Raw genomic sequence first — 22,418 nt, 5'->3', positions numbered from 1 at the left:
AGGGTGGGAGGGGGTTAGTGACCACTGATTCCCTCCGGTGGTCATTTTCATGGCTTGGTCGTAACAAACAAAGGACCAAGTAAAGTCATCCAAGTGCTCGTCAGGGACGCTCTTCCTTTTTCAATTATGGGTCGAGGCCGCCCATGTGTTAAGCACACCCCACTCCCGCCTTCGCTACGCTTCCAACACGCCCCTGGGAACTTTGGTCGTCCCTGCAACAGAAAGCAGTTGGGGACACCCACAATCGGCTTTCGATTATACAGATGGGCCAATGACAACTGTTGAAAGATAGGGGGAATTCCAGCATGAACAGCCCTATGCATCAGTGTAATTATTTTGTTTTAGATCCTGTAGAAAATCAGGAGTCAGCAGTGCTGCTGGGGAAGGGGAGAAATATGATTGTACCATGAGAATGACAAAGGAAGTGTATGGCTGTATTCTGGACTGACTGAAGCTTCTTCATAAAAGGGAAGACCAGAATAGATAATGTTACAGTAGTCTAATTTTAAGGAAACAAAAATATAAAGACGTGCTACAGAAAAGTTGTTGTCCAAGTAAGGCCGGAGAGAACTAATAGCTTGTAGACAGAAAAGGTAGGATTTAACAACCACAGAGATTTGACAGCTGAAAGTGAGGTTGGTATCAAGGGTTAAAGGCAGGTAATGGAGCAAAGGGGAAATGGAAGAGTAATTAGAGGTACCTGTAATGCAAAGGAGAGCCAATTTAGATGGATTGAGTACCAAATGATTAACAGTAAGCCAATGGTCAACAGCATGAAGACAAAATTGAAGTGTAGAGAGATCAGGAGCATAGGGGTCTTGAGTTGAAACTAGAAGAATGTTATCCACATATATGTAGAACCTAATATTGAAATCCTAAATTAGTGTAGCTAATGGGCCCAGAAAGATAAGAGTAGGAGGGAAATACTGAGCTTTGGGGGACACCACAAGAAATGAAAAAGAACTAAGTTCAGAGAAAAGGGTAAGTACCTTACAGGTATGCTCAGACAGAAAAGGAGTGAATCAACAAATGACAGTATCTGAAATTCCTAGAGATGAGAGTCTGGAAAGAAGAAGAGTGTGATAACGAGATCAAAGGCTGCAGAGAGGTCAAAGGAGACCAAAGGAGCAGCATCACCATTATCAAAACTTGAGTGGATATCATTTAGAATGAAAGTAAGGACTGTCTCAGTGGAGTATCAGGGCGAAAACCAGATTGGTAGAGATGCAAGAAATTAGAGGACTGAGTATGCTGAAGTAGCTGTGAGAAGACAATTCGTTCAGTATGCTTGGTCAGGAAGGGGATAGCAATGGCAGAAGAGTCAAGGGAGGAGTTCTTTAAAACTGGGTGAATAACAGCAGTTTTCCAGGAAGAGGGAAGTCTCAGTGAAAGGGAATTGGTTACCATGTTGACAGCTAGAAGAAATACCAATCAGGAGAAAGGAACAGGGTTAAGTACACAAGCGGTTTTTCTGGAAAAAGAGAAAACTTTAGTAAAAAACAGGACTTTTTTGTGCCGGTATGCGCTGGTACAGTGTACCAGCAATTTTTATTCTTTGCCCGCTCATCCCCTAATCTCCTGCCTCTCTCCCACGGCCTCTGCTGCTTCTCCTAATGAGCAGCAGCAGCTAGCAAAGCAAGGAAAAGCAGGTACTGGGCCACAGTGCTCAGGCGTGAACTGCCGGCTCTGCCGGTCTCCTGCCCCGGAACAGGAAGTTGATGTCAGAGGGGAAGATGCTGAGAGCATGCACCTGAGTACTGCGGCCACAGCTTGCTTCTCCTTGCTTTGCCCCTGCTGCTGCTCATTGGGCGAAACAGCAGCAGACATGGGAGAGGGGGAAAACGCTGGATGGAAGGATGGGGAGAGAGGGGGGGAAGATGCTGGATGGATGGAAGGATGGAGAGAGAGAGAGGGAGATGCTGGATGGAAGGATGAAGAGAGAGAGAAAGAGAGAGGGGGAGATGTTGGATGCAATGATGGAGAGAGAGGGGGAGATGCTGGAGAGAGAGGGAGGTGCTGGATGAAAGGATGGAGAGAGAGAGGGGGAGATACTGGATAGAAGGATAGAGAGGGGGGAGATACTGGATGGAAGGATAGAGAGAGAAAGGAGGAGATACTATATGGAAGCTTGGAGGAGAGAGGGGACAAATGCTGGATGGAAGTGGGGAGGAAAGAGGAGAAATGCTGAATGGAAGATGGGAGGAGAGGGGGCCAGCTGTAGGTAGGGAAACTGAAGATTGGATAGTAAGAAAAATTAAATGTGGACAGAGGCAGAAAATAAACTGAAGAAAGCTGAAAGTAAAAGGAGAAGAGAAAAATGACAAACAGGAAATTTTGGCAATAGAGTTAAGAGAAGATGAGGAAAGTAGAAACCAAAGACTGGGATCAATACAACTGAAGAAAAGTATGTGGCCACACAACAAATGTAGAAGAAATCATTTTATTTTTAGTTTACGATATCTACCCAATGATAAAGTAGTGTGATAGCTGTGTTAATTTTTTGTTTTATTTGTAGTTGTTAATTTGCAATGTAGTGAATAGAATATGTCAGTTTTTTGATATTTACGTCTGCTATCTTTATAGCAGTACAAGGGGAAATATTTTTGTTTTTCTGGTGTTGTTCTGTATACCAGAGTCTGTTTTTTGGGGGTTTCAGCTGAATTATTGTCTACATATTTTATTAACTGTTGATCACCCTTAGGGGTTCTTGTGTTAAACCTAGGGACTGGTGTACTATTTTCAATTAAGCTTTTTTATATTTTCCATGGCTGGTAAAATAGGTGTGGCTACTGTGGGGGGTATGGCTATGTAGGGGAGGAGCCATAGTGACCCCACCCTTAAGGTTGGCTACTGGTACCTTTTTTTCTACAAAAAAAGCACTGGTAAAAACTGTCAAGGAGAAGAGGGTGAACTCTGACCATAGGATTCCCAGAGAAGGAGGAGGAGGTCAGGAAAGGTCAGAAGATGAAGAGAATGGGGAGGGAGGGAATTCATGGGAGAGTAAGTTGCTGAGGGGAGACCAGTTAATTAAGGGGAGAAAGCTCTGCAACACTGTGACTTTTGTCATTAAAAAATAAGCAAACCTGCCTTGTGTGCCCAAATTTGAGCGACCTATATAGAATCCAGAGGATAGTGGCTATTCAAGGTACCAGCATACTGTTTCCTATTATCAATCACAGTGTACTTTTCCTACTACTACTACTTAACATTTCTAGAGCGCTACTAGGGTTACGCAGCGCTGTACTGACCAAGGACTCTTGTTGTGATGACTGAATTAGATGGGAAGGAACTGTTATATTATGGGGAAAATCCTCACCAGCTGCAACAAATTTGCATCTGCTATTTGTGTGAGTATTTTTCACATGTAAACTTTCTGCATAGCTTTGATATGACAAAAGTAGGTACACAAGTGCCATTCACGCACAGGGACACCTTCTCTCTGGGCACATAAGCTTAGATTTTTGCTCACACCTTTTTCAGTAGTAGCTCAAGGTGAGTTACATTCAGGCACATGGGGTATTTCTCTGTCCCTGGAGGGCTCACAATCTAATTTTGTACCTAAGGCAATGGAGGGTTAAGCGACTTGCCCAAGGTCACAAGGAACAGCAATGGCATTTGAACCGGCCACCTCTGAATGTTGAGACTGGTGCTCTAATCGCTAGGCTACTCCCTCCACTCTTGGCTACCCCTTCCATTCCCTCCACTTAGACAAATGTTGGCAATTTTCAAAAGGGCCTTTTCTGTACATAAACCCTTGTTATATTCATGGAAATTCCTTAGAAAATTGCCATTATAATATTTGAAAATGTATTGGGATGGTGGGAATGTCAATAATGTGCAAGCTTTGTGCCAACATTCAATGCAGCATAGGCACACACAAATGCTTTCAGTAGCATAACAAGACATTGTTCAAAGACAGCCTACATAGAGGGGCATAATCGAATGGGGGCGCCCATCTATAAGGGAGGCCATCTTTAAGGCCAGCCCAGTAAAGCAGCATCTCCAACCGTATTATCGAAACAAGATGGCCGGCCATCTTTCGTTTCGATAATATGGTCGGGGCCGGCCTTAGAGATGGCCAACATTGGTTTTCACCGATAATGGAAACTAATGGCAGCCATCTCAAACTCGACCAAATCCAAGCCATATGGTCGTGGGAGGAGCCAGCATTTGTAGCACACTGGTCCCCCTCACATGCCAGGACACCAACCGGGCACCCTAGGGGGCACATCTAAAAATAAAAAAAATAAAAATAGCTCCCAGGTGCATAGCTCCCTTACCTTGCGTGCTGAGCCCCCCACCCCCCCCCCAAAAAAAAACACTCCCCACAACTGTACACCACTAACATAGCCCTTAAAGGGGGTAATGGGGGGGGCACCTAGATGTGGGTACAGTGGGTTTTGGGTGGATTTTGAAGGGCTCACATTTACCACCACAAGTGTAACAGGTAGGGGGGGTGGGCCTGGGTCCACCTGCCTGAAGTGCACTGCAGTACCCACTAAAAACTGCTCCATGGACCTGCATAGCGCTGTGATGGAGCTTGGTATGACATTTGAGGCTGGCAAAAAAATATTTTTTATTTTTTTTTGGGTGGGAGAGGGTTGGTGACCACTGGGGAAGTAAGGGGAGGTCATCCCCAATTCCCTCTGGTGGTCATCTGGTCAGTTCAGGCACTTTTTCACGGCTTGGTCGTGAACAAAAAGGGACCAAGTTGGCCAAATGCTCGTCAGGCCCGGCTTTCTTTTTTCCATTATCGGCCGAGGCCGGCCATCTCTTAACCATGCCCCCGTCCCACCTTCGGTACACTGCCGACACGCCCCCTTGAACTTTGGCCAGCCCTGCGACGGAAAGCAGTTGAAGCCGGCCAAAATCAGCTTTCAATTATACCGATTTGGCCGGCTTTAGGAGAAGGCCGGCCATCTCCCGATTTGTGTCAGAAGATGGCTGCCCTTCTCTTTCGAAAATAAGCAGGATGGTTACCTTGTGTTTTGAAAGCAGCTTGATTTGGGTGGGCTGTACAGTATCCCCCAAATTCTGCATAGGTCTCCCAAAGTCAGGCATGCACTTTTGGGTGTGGATCACAGATACGCACATAAAGTAACTGGCTAAATTGGTGATATCAATAATTGGCCGTAACAAGCATTAATTGGCACTAATTACTAACTATGCACATATCTGCTCTGCGCCCTTATCATATAACCTGTACTGATTCATCTCGCATGCAACTCCAAAGGAGGCATGGCCAAGGAAGAATCAAAGGCAAGGTGATTTAATTGACAGGACACGGCGGGAGCATGCTTGGCCCAATATTTTGGCCCCTGATTCCAGTAGGTGGAGCATGCCACCATATTGAGTGACTCAAAACAATAGCAAATGCTCATTAGAAATAAGGACCGCCTATGTGTAGCTTGGCGTGGCCCAATAGTTTGCATTGGTTTGAGTGTATCAAGATGGCTCCTGTCAATTAAACCTCCTTGTTCATAGGCATTCCCAGGATTTAGGCGTGGAGTTTTAGAATACTTCAATTTCCATGCCTAAGTGACAGTAGGATTTATACCAGTCTTTGTCATGACTTAAGCTAGTATTCAAGAAAGACAGTTCTGCACGGAACTGCCCTTATAGAATTCGCGCTTAGCATGCATCATCCCACCACCTAAATGTGGGCACCCAATACAGAATCTATCCCTATGGGCAAACTTTCAAATTTTGGTGCCCTACTGGAAGCTGACAGTTGGGGTTGGTGTTTGAATAAATGATTATTTTTGGTAGATATCAGAAAAACACACAAAAGCCTTCAATCCCTTCAAGGATGGATTGTCAGGTCAAACAGAAATTATGCCTGGTGTAAGACTCCCTTTGATCAGTGGCCACTGCATTGTTCTTTCCTCACATGAACGAACAGTAACTGAAATGAAAACTACCAGTCCCCAGCTGTTGTCCAATCTGCTAAAGTGTGAAATAACAATCCTGCATTTTCCAAGTACTACAATGACTTTCTCTGATTTTTTATAAAGCTTTTCAGCATCAAGTTTTATCACAAAGATGCAGTAAATACCTAATTCTATTGGAGCTTTCCCAAAAGACGTTTCTGCTCACTCATTTATACCTTTGTTGGCATACACATCTCATTTGAATTTTTAGATAAATGCTTTTTTCTTTCTTTTTGATTACCGTAAGTGCCATGAACTGGGTTAAAATGTTAATCTTTGAATTTTATCAGCAGTCTTTTCTGTACAGCACTGCACACAAAAATCAATTCCCTGATGAGGCTGACAAGCTTATTTTGACAACAGAGCTGGCTGAATCATTATTCAGACTGGCTGGAAAAAGTTAGGACAGACTTTTTGCTGTCTGAAATCACCACTAACTGGCTTTACACAGACCAGGGGCGTATCTGCGTGGGGCCACAGGGGCCTGGGCCCCCCGCAGATTTCGCCCTGGCCCCCCTCCCGCCGCCAACCCTCCCCCACTAATGTTGTTTACCTTTGCTGGCGGGGGACCCCAACCCCCGCCAGCCGAGGTCCGCTTCCGCCTGCTTTTAAAAATAATTCTTCAGCTGGCGGGGGACCCCAACCCCCGCCAGCCGCCAAAGTCTTCAAAGTTCTTGTTTGTCGTCCTCCGTGGCCATGCTGTACCCTGTTGATTCGGAGTCTGTCTGACGTCGCACCACGTTGTACGCGCGTACAACGTGGTGCGACGTCAGACAGACTCCGAATCAGCAGCGTATAGCATGGCCACGGAGGAGGACGACGAACAAGAACTTTGAAGACCTCGGCAGCTGGCGGGGGTTGGGGTTCCCCGCCAGCTGAAGAATTATTTTTAAAAGCAGGCGGAAGCGGACCTCGGCTGGCGGGGGTTGGGGTCCCCGCCAGCAAAGGTAAACAACATCAGCGGGGGAGGGTTGGCGGCGGGAGAGGAGGTGGAGAGAGTCGTTGGTGGCGGGGGGGGGCTCTGGCAATGGCGGGGGGGGGGTCGGTGGTGCCGGGGGGGGGGGGGCTAAATGTGCCCCCTCCCTCTGGCCCTGGCCCCTCCTACTGCCAGAGTCCAGATACGCCCCTGACACAGACTGTGCCCCAAGACTGGCCTGGCATTAACCAGATAGTGAAGTTATGGCCTCTCTGGATTTTCAGCAGCATCGGCTATTTATGTGCCACAGAAAATCCAGGGATCACCCACTCAGTGTGTTTTAACCAGACATGCTGGGGCAGTAATGATTAACATGGCATGCGGTAACAATTACCATGCATTAATTCACACACTAATCCCCTAATTCTATATTTGGAACTACAAATTGCATAATAAGCCAATTAGTGTAGATAATTCAGCACTAACAATAGTTGGCAATATTTAAAATTTATGTGCGTATCTTTTAGTCGCTATTCTATAAAGATGTATGTGTAAATTTTTACGCATGAATCTAAAAAGGGGCATGGTCATTGGAGGGGGCATGGGTGGGTCAGGGGCGTTCCTGCAATTTGCATGCAGTGTTACAGAATTAGGCATATCCACACCTAATTAAGGCACAAGGATTCACAGCAGATTTCAGTTGGGGTAAATCCTTGTGTCCAATTTTGGGCACAGCTCGTAGCGCCAAACTGTATTCTACAAATGGCACCCAACTTGGAACGCCATTTACAGAATAGCACTTTGCGCTCATTTAGTGCAAATTGCTTAGCATACTTTAGTAAAAGAGCCCCTGAGGGCTAGATTTACTCAAGTGTGACAACGCACACAAACATGCATTAGCTTGTGTAAAGTACCTGCAATAATAGCACACAAGAAAAAAATCTAGTCCAAAAAGGTCAGTGAAGAAAACTAGAAATGCTTACTTGGCTCAGACTTTTTCTTTGCTACATTCTTTTTCTTAGCAGCCACCTCGTGCTTCAGTTCATCCACATTTGGGATAACTTCTACTTTCTTCATAGGCACCGAATTCATTTCTACTTTCTTCATTGGCACCGAATTTGCTTCTACTTTCTTCATTGGCACCAAATTCGCTTCTACTTTCTTCATAGGCACCGAATTTGCTACTGGTGTACTTGGCTGCACTCCAACTGGGGAGGCAGAAATGACTGGCACTTCCTTGGCTATGACCTCCAAAACAGGCAGAGGTTTTGAGACAATGGTCTGTGACAATGTTGCTGCTGGGGAAGGAGCTGGTTCAGCTTTGGCAACTTTCTTCTCCTTCTTTTTCTTGTCTTTAGGGGACAAGGCAGCCTTCTCGGGAGCTGGTGCGGAAATTGCCACAATGGTGGGTTCAGTAACAAGCGATTCTGCAACCAAAGCAACTTCAGGTTCCACATCCTTTGATGTGTCGATCACGTCTTGAGCTGGTTCCTGTTCTGGTATTTTCCCATTAGGTTTGTCCTCTTTTTTCTTGGCTTTTCCTTTCTTCTCAATGGGTTTCTCTTTCTTTTTCTTCTCAACTTTTTGCTGTTGGCTCTTCTCAAGCTCCTTCCGTTGCTTTGCCAGGGCTTCTTCATAAGATGTCTCCTTCATCGAGAAAGTAGACACCAAGAAGATACCAATGGCAGAGATGACCACAAAGCCACCAAAGACCATAACGCCCACTGTCTGAGGATCATACAAATCCATTGTTTCTTACTGTTCTACCTGCAAAACACATACAAGCAATTATGCCAAACCATGCCACTTCAAAGTAAATTTTTTTTTACAGTTCAGAAAAAAAATAGTGTTTCTTTGGTTACTAAAACTGAATAATGTCAGGTTACAGGAAAGGTAATTGCTTGACAGTTTTGATGCAAAGTTGCTGAGGAAAATTCTACTATCATTTAAACAGAGCTGTGCTCCAGTAAGATAAAATGAGAATGTAATAAACCAAACAGTGCCCTCTTGCCCCTAAAATCAATTACAGCTCGTTAATAAAACAATATAATATACATTGGAGTTTAAACACAGCAGTAGAGTAAACAGCAGATAAGAATCAAGTGGCCGTGGAATATGCTCAGTTGTCTTCCTGCCACTTTCATTAGAGTAACAAATTCTCATGAACCTTGGTGCTACACTTATTACTCACTCAGGGTTAACCCCCTGGACTCTTGGACCTATACCGATGCATGCAAATCTCTCTCATGCATATTCATTCGGGATAGCCTGAAAAACAGATCAGCTAGAAGGCAGTCCAGAAACAGCTTGAAAAACACTGGCTTAGGCAACCAGATATGGCCAATACCACATTCAGCCCGACACAGTTTGCAACTACAAGACCACATTGTGCATCCATTTCACAGCTTTGTTTGTCTCCAAGTCCTCTCAGAAATCACCACTACCAAGCTGGTCGGACAGCTCGGTGACAATGTTACATACTGCCATATAGTGAACCTGGGTTGGATTTCATTTCCCAAGTTATAGTTGGGGAGGCTGCAGCATTCAGAGCCCCTGAAGGTGAAGTATTCTCAATCGTGACACTTTTTGGCCAGATATACAATGTAGATAGCTCTAAAGGGAGCTGTAGTCTATAGCTCCTGACAAGGACTGTCACTATGACTAGTCAAGGTGAAAGGTTATAAAACAGACAAAAATCTAACTCACCTTGAGCTATTAAGAACATGAGTTACCCTACTGGGTCAGACTGATGGTCTATCTAACCCAGTATCATGTTTTCAACAGTGGCCCATCCAGGCTACAAGTACCTGGTAGAGTCCCAAAAAGTGGCAAGATTCCATGCTACTTAATCCCAAGAACAAGCAGTGGCTTCCCCAGGTCTCTTAATAACAATTTATGGACTTTTCTCCAAAAAAAGATGTGACCTAAGTCCAAATAAATAAACAAACACTGGGTACTTGCAAAGAATTCCATGAACCATGCTCTGCATGTTTTCCCCACTTGTTTAGCCATTAAAACTAACCTAAAAGACAGCAAATGCATTCTCTCCTAAACTGAAGCTAAATACAGGGGCACTCATTTTCCAAAAATATCCTTCAACTATCAAAAATGTAGCACAAGTTACATTAATCATGTACTTGGAAAATAAAATAAACAATCAGAATTTAAAAAATGCTTTTCTGATGTACTGAAATGCAGGTGTTACTTGAATGATTTAGATCTCAAAGACAAGTTTCACTTGAAGGCAATCAACTAGCAAGCATGCACCCACACAATTAGTAAAAACCTTGGCCAACTTTAAGCAAATTAGCATGTCAAGTTTTCTACACTGAATGGTTGTTGAACACAGGTGTGGATGAAAGATCATGCAGAACTACAGTTTTAAATTTCAGGAGACTTGACTGATAAGGCCCATCGTCACTGCAGCGAGCATACGAGGAAACAGAGGAGCTACCAAAGTGAAATCAGAATCTCTAGGACACAACCCATTAAACTATAAAAAAAAAAAAAAACATGTTTGGGTTGTACAATAGAGTCTATTTTCAAAAAATTCTTAACATGCAATACAATTTTAATCACTCAAATTCTCATGGAGTCTGGAAACCAGTTTCAGTCAGATTCAAACCACAGAATGATTTGATTTGTTGAATGTGTCAAGGGTGGGGTATTTAAAACTGATACAAAACCACTATATGGGAACTCAGAATTCCCTTACACATAGGTGGATGAGAGTGATCCCTTTACTGTACATGTCAGCTTTCAAATACACTGAGAGTAAACACCATCCATTTTAAGCAAACCTATCTACTAAAGTCAGTGATCATTAGGAATTTATCATAAAAAATAATTCCAAAGATATTCTAGCTGATATTCAGCCTGCGAGAGGCAGGCTGGCTAAATGCAGCAATCAGCACTGAGCTCGGATATGAGGTGCAGGACCATTTCCAGTGACCGGCACTGAATATCCATTTTTTTGTGGCCGGTTTAAACTTAACTGGCCAAGTTAATGTTCAGCGCTGGCCAATTAAGTTTATAGCAGCCACAGATAGGCCTGATATTTACGCAGTCCTACTTGGCCGCTAAATTTCGCTGGCGAAGAGCTGAATATTCACAGCTAGCCAGTTATATCACGCTATAAAAGTCGACAAAAGTTTGAACACGTTTAACTTGTGCATATAATTTAATGAGCCAATAATTGACTTTTTAACAAACAATTATTGGCGTAAACTGAAATCAGTTAACATGTAACCTTCTGCTTAGTGTGTGGTGGCAGCTTTGAAAGCAAATTGAATGTTAGGTATCATTAGGAAAGAACGTAAAACAAAAATGAGGATGTTATAATGCCTTTTTATCGCTCTATGATGCGACCGCACCTCAAATATTGTGTGCAATTCTGGTCACCACATCTCAAAAAAAGATATAGTGGAACTAGAAAGGGTACAGAGAAGGGTGACAAAAATGATAAAGGGGATGGGACGACTTCTCTACGACATAAGCCTAAAGCGGCTACGGCTCTTCAGCTTGGAGAAAAGATGGCTGAATATTGGCTGAACCTGCATTCATTCCAGATAGCCAGGGCGGCCAAAATTGTCCCCAATATTCAGTGCCAGTGCCTGGACAAGGCCTGGCACTGAACATCAGGATAATCTAGTCGGAGACGATCAGCGTTTTAAAAACTGCTGATCGCCACCGGTTGAATATCCAGGGAAGGGGGCAAATCTTTGAACTGTTCCATACAGCATGGAATAGAGGAGCATTTTCGAAAGAAATGTCTAAATTGGAATTTGGACGTCTTTGTAAAACGTCCAAATTTGGAGGCGGGGAAAAGGTCATTTTTGAAAAAAGATGGATGTCCATCTTTGTGTTCGAAAATACCATGGACATCCTTGGATTTGGATGTCTTTGATTTTCAGCCATTTTCGAAAACAAAAACATCCAAGTCTAATACATCCAAATTCAAGCTATTTGGACGTGGGAGGAGCCAACATTTTTAGTACACTGGTCCTCCTGATATGCCAGGACAGCAATCAGGCACCCTAGGGGGCATTGCAGTGGACTTCATAAAATGCTCCCAGGTACACAGGTCCCTTACCTTTTGTGCTGAGCCCCCCCCCCCCAAAAAAAAAAAAACCCCAAAACCCACTATCCCCAACTGTACACAACTACCATAGCCCTTACAGGTGAAGTGGGGCACCTATATGTGGGTACAGAGGGTTTCTGGTGAGTTTTGGAGGGCTCGCTGTTTCCTCCACAAATGTAACAGGTGGGGGGGGGGGGGGGTATGGGCCTGGGTCCACCTGTCTGAAGTGCACTGCGCCTAGTACTAAAGTACTCCAGGGACCTGCATGCGCTATCATGGACCTGAGTATGACATCTGAGGCTGGCAAGTAATATTTTTAAGCATGTTTTTTGGAGCGTGGGAGGGGGTTAGTGACCACTGGGGGAGTAAGGGGAGGTCATCCCAGTTTCCCTCCAGTGGTCATCTAGTCATTTCAGGCACCTTTTTGTGCCTTATTCGTAATAAAAACAGGTCTAGGTGAAAGTGTCCAAGTTTTAGTCCTGGGTGTCTTTGCTTTGTTCCATTATGGCTCAAAGATGTCCAAGTCTTAGGAACGCCCAAGTCCCGCCTCAAACACGCTTCCGATACACCCCCTTGAGATTTGGATGTTCTTGCGATGGAAACAGTTTCGATTATACTGATTTGGACATCTCTGTAAGAAGGACGTCCACGTGCCCATTTATGTCACTTTTTGGACGACCATCCACTGACCCACATTTGGGGCAATTAGGGGATGAAGCAACTCCAGCTCTAAATGCCTGTTTATATGAAAAATAAGCTCTTGTCAAAGTGTAGAAATTACATTCTCGCATACCAGCGAGATGGAATCTGCCCAAGCAACTGTATAAATTCTTTATTTGTTAACCTAATACCCAACTTACAGGCCCAAAATATAAGCATTCCTGTATAATTCTTTGGTAAAAGAATATTGCAAAAGTTGTTTATGCAGCATCGGGATGGTCAAAGTTTGTGGGGCGTCAGCTTGGAAAAAGTCATCCAGTTGTTTAGCTAAGCCATGTGCAAAGTTGTGCTCCCATAGTGATGCCACATAATGTGATAATTACCTATGTACAAAAATTGTATTCCAGCTTCCTACAGCCCCTCCCAGAAGGTCTGTAACATATGTATTACATAGGTGTTATGTATCCGTCCTCTCGTATAACCCGGTGCAAGAATTGTATACCTTCCTGAGCCCACCTACAAACAATTACATTGTCCATCCCCGGTTTGAAATCTGCACTACCTACAATAGGGAGAAGATCACTGGAAAAAGAACTACGCCCCCCCATGTTACAGGATCCTCTTCTAAGTTTCTCATATGGGGTGGACAAGGACACTTTGAAGTAAATGAAGGGGAAGCATGTGATGATAAGAATGCAACAGATACATTCAATGAAGTGGTATTGCCAATGCCCATTCCATATCTACTGGAATATATGTATCTGTATTTAAAACCCAGTTCCATAAGTGGCACAAGACGCATGCCTGGATATACCATTTAAGACCCTAGTTCTCCCTGTCTATATGGACTGTACAGTCTGTCTGCCTTTAATATTATTTTTTATTCCCCCAGCAAAATCTTACAGTCTATTAATCACCCTTAACTCCTTATGCAGGAGAAAGATGGGAAGATTTTGGAGCACATAAAGCCATTTTGGGAAAATAGTCATATGAACTAAATTAATTCTCCCACTGAGCAATAGGGGGCGTGTCCCACATGCCTCCAGGCACTGTCTAATGAGTTTCTGCCAGGTACTTGTGACCTGGCTTGGCCACTGTTTGGAAAACAGGATACTGGGCTAGATGGACCATTGGTCTGATCCAGTATGGCTACTCTTATGTTCTTATGAATAAGTTCTGGTATATTATGCTGATATAAATTTTCATGGGTTGACCGAAAGCTGGACTCTCAGATAGCAGAAAGAGTCTGTAGCCCAACAAAGAGGAAAAGTTTCTCCCCAAATCCTTGGGAGTGTGGCCTCAATGGCCAAAGCCTCCAACTTGTGTTGATTTAGTTTGAACTCTGAGAAGTCACCAAATTTTTCTATACTCTCCAAGAGAGAAGGGAGAGAATGCACAGGTGTGCTAATAAATCGCCTGCAAATACAGCAATTTTGAACTCTCTAAACCCCGTGCACTCCCCACACCTCTGGATTGGACAGGATCACTCGGATTAGAGGATCCAAAACCAGCACAAAAAGCATTGGTGATAAGGGGCATCCCTGTCTAGTCCCACAATGAATGGGGAAGAAATCACTACACGTTCCATTCATCGCCATAAAAGTCAAAGATCCATAAAGCGTCTTAATTGCAGTTCCTGAAATGTCATACCTCTTGAGAACTCCATACATCTTCAGGATACCTGATTGAACGCCTTCTCTGCAATAAAGCTTACTAACAGCGAAGGTGTTGAGCAGCAGCAAACATCCTCCAATGTAGCCAAGATGGCTCTAATATTTTTAACCTTTCCTATCTCTCCACACTCATACTTTCCTACACCCCTTCCCGTGCACTCCGCTCCATGGATAAATCCTTCTTATCTGTTCCCTTCTCCACTACTGCCAACTCCAGACTTCACGCCTTCTGTCTCGCTGCACCCTACACCTGGAATAAACTTCCTGAGCCCCTACGTCTTGCCCCATCCTTGGCCACCTTTAAATCTAGACTGAAAGCCCACCTATTTAACATTGCTTTTGACTCGTAACCACTTGTAACCACTCACCTCCACCTACCCTCCTCTCCTGCTTCCTGTACATATTAATTGATTTGATTTGCTTACTTTTTTTTTTGGTCTATTAGATTGTAAGCTCTTTGAGCAGGGACTGTCTTTATTCTATGTTTGTACAGCGCTGCGTACGCCTTGTAGCGCTATAGAAATGCTAAATAGTAGTAGTAGTAGTAGTTGACCTATGAAGATGTTATGATGTTGACGTTGCCATAAAAAACAATTGTTTGTTGGCAACAAACATCACTGAGGTCATTCAAAAGAACAGAGAATGAATGAAATGTGATTGGATGAATATAAAGAATCTCTTGTGGGTTAAAGAAGTAGTGTATCTAAGCAAGTGATATGAGTATATTTTAATTGCGTGTAAAGTTAGGAACGATTACCACATGTTTCATATGTGCATGCAAATTAACAAGTTAATGTCAATAATTGATTGTTGACACCTCATTAACCGGCACTAATTTGGATTTGTATGCGCATCTGTCTGCGCACTATTCTATAACACTGAGCACCTAAATTGTCTCACACACAATCCAAAAGGGGGCCTAGCAATGGGAAGGGCATAGGCAGGTCAGGGTCATTCCCAAACCTTAGATGCAATGTTATAGAATAAAGGAGCTATGCATCCAACTTGCGTGCCGGGATTTATACTAAGTTTCGGCTAGCTTAGGTTCTCTCGCTCAAAGTTGGGCATGGGGATCTGCGCTAAGGGGGGATTCTATATATGGCTCCTAAACAATCTGCGCAGGAAACATTTTGTCTAAGCTTATTCTACAAGCGGCACCTACATTTCAGCACAGTATATAGAATATGCATTGTTGACACCCTTGCAACTAAAAGTCTGAGCATCCATTTACACCAATGAAAAAACATGGCGTAAATCCTGGCATGTAGATTTAGGCGCATTGGGCCATATTTTATAACTATGCACGTAATTTTTGGAATGCCTATTTCCTTGTCCATAACTATGCCCCTTTTTGGATTCGCATGTTAGAAGTTATGCGCACTGCATTATAGAAAACGCTTAGCGAGTTGGCACGTAAATTCTAATTATTGCCAATTAGTGCTTAAGTGCTGTTATCAACGCTGATTGACTCATTAAGCCAATTAAGTTATGCATGTTGTTACAGAATACGTTTGGATTTCAGCACGGATCTCTAGGCGTGCTATATAGAATCCTGGAGTAAGTGCTATTCCTTAAAGGACACTCAGCATGGCGCTCCATTTACAGACTAGCGCTTAGCATAGATTCTTCCTGGTGCCTAGGCACCACTTATTGAATCCAGCCCTAACTGCTTAGCATGCTTCAGGCTAAATGGCCCCAAGTTTAGAATAGGAGGTTGTAAGGCATATAAGAGATGCTGGCAGAAAAGCAATTTTGTTAAAAATGAGAACTGCTAAACTGGCCTAGGAAAACAGCAATGGGTCTTTAAAACATCTTATCAATTCCAAATATTTAGCATTCCACCTCCTTATCCAAAAGGTTCTATGAGGCTCTATGGGATTCCCATGAAAAGGATCATTCCAGAAGTTAAGAAATCTCTCAGAAAGTACTTCTTCTCTCATTGTCTGGGAGTATGTTTTTTGTTGAAATAACTCCTTTTTCCAAAATTTTTATCCCCCCTATAAATGCTAGCTTAAAAAGATCTTTTAAAAAAAAAGTACATTTCTAAATCTCTGCAGCTTTTAAATATTGTGGAGGAGGCAAGCCAAGCTAAAATCAGCAGTGGGAATGGTTGTATAGCTTTCCCAGACTTTTTAATATAGCTTGGCTTGTCAGCTGAGATACACATCTGACTGGATATCAAAACAAATTGAACTTAATCCTAATGGAACAAAAACAAAAAAAAAACAGTGTTGAACTCTTTGGAACAATTTGATTGCATGCCACATGGAATCTGCTGGTTAAAGCCAATAATTTTAGTATGGAACAGGATTAGGAATCAACTGGGTCTCAGTTCATTCTTGACACCATTTCTGTCACTGGTGGACAATAGAAGGTTGGACCTGTTTCGACTGATCTTTTTGCAAAATGATATGGGGCCCTTTTACTAAAGTACTGTAGTTTTAGTACTTTCAGGTTTAATGCAAAAAACACCACCTTGAGTGAATTCCTTCAAAAAGGCAGTAAATAAATCCTAATAAATAAATAAATATGCAGTAAGCGCAAAGATTGTGCGGTAAATGCAGAAGGCATGGGCCCAGGAAATAAACATAAAAATGTACCATTGCCACTGTGGTATTCCCCTCCCACCCTGGGTCTATTCCCTCCTACCACATATCCAGTCCTTCATCCGGCACCTGAACACCTCAGCCAAAAGCCCAGATCCTTCACCTAGCACCCAAAGACATAAGCCTACAGCCCCAATCTCCCACTCAGTACTTGAACACCTCTCCAACAGCCAACAACACCCATGTTACAAGGCTGTCCGAATCCCCCTCATAATTCCGTACTTTAAAAGCAGATCCTTGGGGATCCAAGATGGCCGCCGAGTGAAACGGATGTGTGTGTGAGCTCCTGCATTTAACCATTAACTTTTGAGATGCCGAAAAGGAGAGGCCGGGCCGCTGCCGTTACCCCTCAGCGGCAGAACCCTACGGTTCGTCCCAGGTCCATTCTTTCTTATATGCAGAGAACTTCGGATTTAGAATTGTCAGTGAGCGGCCCGCTTGTTCCGTCCGGGGCAAATGGAGGTCATGAGCAGAACCATGGGCTGGAAGTCACATTAAGCCCTGACATTAGAGTTCCTCCCCCGCAGCAGTGAGGAAGCAGCTCCCCAATGACGGCGTCTTCAATCCTGGATGTTACAGTAACAGAAAGACGGGAGGTACAATACGATCAACTTGGGGATATGAGGAGTTTGCAAACTCCTCTCTACCTGCAGAGACAGCATCAACGGGAGAGTTTCGAGCTCCGAACTGAGAAACAGAAACTATCCTCCAACATTCTGAGGTACTGACCACTCAATTTACATCTCTACTTAATAAACCTACTGAAGTGACTTTAGATAATCTTTGGACTCTTATAGCTGACTTAGGAAAAGTATTATGCCCCCAGGTTAAAAAAAATAACAGAAGAAATAGTAATTTTAAAGGGGAATTTAAAAGAAACAGAAAGTGGATTGAAAATTTTGAACCACTAGGTTCAAAATCAAGAAAAGGATATTCAGCAAATTCAACTTATGCAAAACAACATGGTTAAAGACTTGATGACTCTTAGAAGACTCAAATATTTGAAAATTACTCTAGAAGTAATAATTTACATTTTACTAATTTTCCTCAACAAAAATCAGTCTCTCCTCAAGAAATGTTAAAAAACTACCTTAAAGATGTTTTGGCGGTAGGGAATGATAATATTCCTCCATTTTCACAGGTTTATTACCTCCCCATTAAAGGCGATGAAAATCAACAACTCTAGAATAATCAGGCCTTAGATGTTTTAGCGTTGTTGCAAACATCTGACTTACAGCAAGTAACATCTACCACCTTGGTGGCTACAGTCACCTTAACTCCAGATAAAATTTGGATTCTAAGACTATTTTTTCAAAACAAAGAAAAGACTTTTAAAGGCCTTAAAGTTCGAATTTATCCGGATGTTTCAAGGGTTACACAAAAAAAGATGTCAGCAATTTCTTCAAATGAAATCAGAAGTACTTCAACTAGGAGCAACTTTCTTCCTTAAATATCCATGTAAATGTGTGATCAGATACCAGTCGTAGAAATTTGCCTACTATGAACCTTCTCAACTCGCAGCCTTTATAACATCTAGCCGAGATGCTGGAAGTAGTAATACCTAGCATTTACTCTTATTAATAATTATAATCCTGTACACCCGCTAAGTTTTTTTTCTTACTTATTTCCTTAAATTCCATTTTATTAGGAATCTTGGACCCATATTGTGGACTTATGTGAAGTTAAAAGTATATATTTTCTTCTTTTTATATATTACTTTGTATTAATAGTCAAAGTTAACCGAACTTTTCTGTACAAGTATTTTTGCTTGTTTAATAATGCAAATTAATAAAAATTAAAATTAAAAAAAAAACAGATCCTCTATTGGAGAAATTGTGGAGGTGCTGGTACCCTTATCAATATATGGTGGGTCTGCCCACCAGTGGTTATTTGTTGGGCTCTTGTTGAAACAGAAATGGGAAAAATTCTAGGTCCTACTATACAGTTAGACAGGATGATATGCCTTTTGAACTTCAATTGATGCATCACTACGTAGGATTCAGAGCTGCTGCATTTATGCTACCCAACTTGTGGTTGCTGCTGAATAGAAATTTGTGAATCCAATTTCAATCACTAAGTGGCACCATAGTCTGAAATACTGTACACCACCTTGGGTGAATCTCTTCATAAAGGTGTTCAATAAATCCCAATAAATAAAATAAAATAGTCTGAAATATGTCGCTTTAATGTCACAGCTCTCAAGGAGAATAGACTAGATCCTTCTGAGAACACATGGGGGTTCTTACAATGTTATGCTGATCAGTTACCGTGAGTATTGGGTTGAAGTACAGGGGAAAGGGGAGGAATGGATGGGGGTGACTGTTTTGGCATTAAGGGTGGGCAAACAGAGCAATTGTCCTGGGCCTCTATGTTACTGGGAACCCCAAAACCTGCCCCAAAGAGGGACAGTATGAAAGCAAGCTTTGGAAGTCCCCTCCCTAGCAGCTGCCCTGAGCCCCATCATGGCTGGCACTGGCCCTGAAGTGGGTTTTATTAACGTTGAAGAAGCAACAAGTAGAAAAGGTAGGCTCTTCTAAAAACCGGAGGAGACATCTATAAAGAAACAATTCTTTATTGCAAGCGAAGTGACAACGACTCAACATAGCTGTGTTTCAGCGCTAGCTCGTGCCTTCTTCAGGAGTCTTATGATGTATGGCTGATTGTGTAAAGTCGATAGTTTGTTACAAAAAAACCCTTTCATATAAAAGGTATAAACTTCCACTGTCAGAAAAGAGAAGAGCACCGTAGTGTAGCAATAGCTACACAATCAGCCATACATCATAAGACTCCTGAAGAAGGAGATGGAGGGGATAACTGGGAAGAAAGAGGACAGGACACTGGGAATCGAAAGAGAGAGAAGCATCTGTATTTGCTTCTTTGTCTAACTGCTTATTATACTCCCTTTTCACTATTTTCTCCAAACTTACCTTCCTATCTTTCTCCCCCTACACCTATTCCATCCGTTTCTTTCCTCTTACTCTTGTGTCTAACTTCTCCTGTTGTCAGCTGCGTGAGTTCTTGTGCCACGCAGAGTGCTGCCGGGTGCGAAGGGTTCGGACCCGGGTTCTGCTTGGTGGCCGAGCAACACTGAGGTTCACCCGTGGTGACCGCCATTCACCAGGAGTTGAGCCCCCAGCTGCAGGCGGCCGACAGGACTTACACTGAGAGGCAGGAAGCGGGGTGCCTCAGATACCAAATTAGATTGTGAGCTTTCCAGGGTCAAGGAAATGCCTAGTGTACCTGAATATAACTCACCTTGAGCTACTACTAAAAAAGGCCCGAGTTAAATCCAAATCCGCCATCTCCTTCTCCTGCCGCTACCATCCACAGTCATCAGTGAGTTAAAAGTTATGGCTAAGGGAGCTTTGTGTTCAGGAGTCACCATTTCTATACAACAGTGACCTGTCCTCTACAGCTCTCATCACCGGGAGAACCAACAGTATTGTCACTATTGTGAGCCAGTAAAGAATTCCCTCATTTCCACTGTATGGTCTTCTCTTCCTGGAGCACCATCTTCTGGCAGGAAGACCACACTACCCTGAAATGGAGGACAAATAAGATCTACACAATGCACAAGAGCAAACAGCACACCACCAGAAGTGAAACACCAGTGCAATAAACCGTTCACAGCAAATCGGTTTGGGGACAGAATGTGCAGCTAACAACACTGCTTTAAAAAGTGATTTTGGATCCATTGTCCCCTGATGCAGATGCCACCAAAAAGTGGCCACATCGGGTTTTTATGTCTGTAATTGAATTGAAATAAAGTGGCTGTGAACTGTTTTATTGCACTGGTGTTTCACTTCTGGTGGTGGTCTGCTTCACTACCCGGAAAAGGGACATTTTAATTGTATTCATTCATTCCTTCCAATATTTATTTTCCGTTCTATTTTCAGGGCAGTATCCTCTTCCTACCAAAAGATAGTGCATGAAGAATAAAAGCTGTACAGCAATTATGGTGTGGTATCAGAAAAGCCAAAAATTTGTCTCTCAAAGATCAATTTCTCTGTATCACTAGTTACAGGACACTCTAACCATGCTTTAGTGAATAGTCTTGTTTTTACATTTAGCAGCATAAATCTGAGCTGGAGACACAGAACAATGGTAAGTTTTCAGACAGCATCAGGTGGCGTTAAGCGTGGCTTGGCCTTCTTGCAACTGTGCAGCTGTTTAAACTGAAAAAAAGCCCAAAGAGCCATCAAGCCCAATTTTTTCCAATTGCTTAACAACTCTTTCTACATGATGACTCAGAAGAAGGCAAAGAAACACAAACACATATACAATTTCCCTCTAAAATCCAATGTGCAACAAACAAACAAAATTCCCCTGACCTTAAATACACCAATTAGGTTAAGTTTAACTACAGCATCATTTCTACCGATCTCCTTCCTACAAAAAAATGCCCAAGACACTATTGTTCTTCCCCCCACCCCCTCACCACTGTACCAATCAATACTATTAGCAGCTAAGTGTATGCGGACTTAACTTACAGCTCCTGGCAGCTCAGAGTAATTTCTCCCTCCCTCTTTCCCAAGCACAATAACAAGAAATAGTGCACTGCCAGTGTGATGCAGTACACTGCAGTGGTGGCTTTGTGCATACTTGCTGCCTTAATTTTGCAGTGTAGTGGGACATTGCAATAGCTTTCTGGCAATATTGATATCTATGGAAGCAGAAGAATATCGTTAAGAGCTAACCAGCATGCCTCGGTGTGAGAATGCCTGAATGGGCAGACTGTTGAATAAAGAGTTCCCATAGTCAAATCCACTTAAAATCAATGCATGAACTAATTTGTGCACTGATGCCAAACTGATCTAATCAGGTACTCCTGCTTCATCTGCTGGACTCTTTTGGCACAGGAGAGCCTGTCTTGCATTGGTTCAAGGGCTTTTTGACTACCAGATCCTACCAGGTCATAGTGAACTCCACTACTTCTGATCCGTGGAAGGCCTCCTGTGGGGTCCCACAGGGCTGTCCCCTTTCACCTACCTTATTTAATATTATGATGATGCCTTTAGCCTCAGCTCTCGCAAAATTGGACCTCAACCCTTTCATCTATGCTGATGATATTACAGTCTACATCCCCTTTCACACCACTGTATCTGAAATTGCTAACCTCATTGATGCCTGCTTCTCCGTCTTAGAGCATTGGGCTCAGGTGTTCCGCTTCAAATTAAATAAGGACAAAACACAGTGTCTCATACTCTCGTCCACCCACACCCAAGTATCTGACACAATGCTTCCAGTGATGGGCTCTGCCCTTCCGATTGCCAATAGCCTGCAGCTTTTAGGAGTGCACTTGGACTCACATCTCCAGTTGGCCAATCACGTGCACTTGGTCTCCAGAAAAATGTTTCACGCTATGTGGAGGCTCCGGCGCATAAGATACCTCCTTACTAGAGATTTGTTCCGTACACTTGTCCACTGGCTCGTCCTCTCCCATCTGGATTACTGCAGCGGAATTTATGCAGGCTGCCAGGTCTCATTGTTGAAAAAGTTCCTAACAGTTCAGAACACTGCTGCGAGACTCATCCTAAGAGAACGGCGCTTTGC

General features: G+C 43.1%; 1 protein-coding gene across 2 annotated transcripts in view; it reads right to left on the bottom strand.

The window, feature by feature from the left end:
* Positions 1-22,418, bottom strand: part of RRBP1 (ribosome binding protein 1) — a 193,657-nt gene that overhangs the window by 139,975 nt on the left and 31,264 nt on the right. For both annotated transcript variants that reach the window (XM_030196260.1, XM_030196259.1), the window contains exon 2: positions 7,830-8,613. In XM_030196260.1, the coding sequence (XP_030052120.1) occupies positions 7,830-8,595 (766 nt within the window). In that variant the 5' untranslated portion in view covers positions 8,596-8,613. The remainder of the gene's footprint in view (positions 1-7,829; positions 8,614-22,418) is intronic.

Source organism: Microcaecilia unicolor, chromosome 3 (assembly GCF_901765095.1).
Source record: "Microcaecilia unicolor chromosome 3, aMicUni1.1, whole genome shotgun sequence".
Taxonomy (NCBI): domain Eukaryota; kingdom Metazoa; phylum Chordata; class Amphibia; order Gymnophiona; family Siphonopidae; genus Microcaecilia; species Microcaecilia unicolor.
This window is presented reverse-complemented; position numbering and strand designations above follow the sequence as displayed.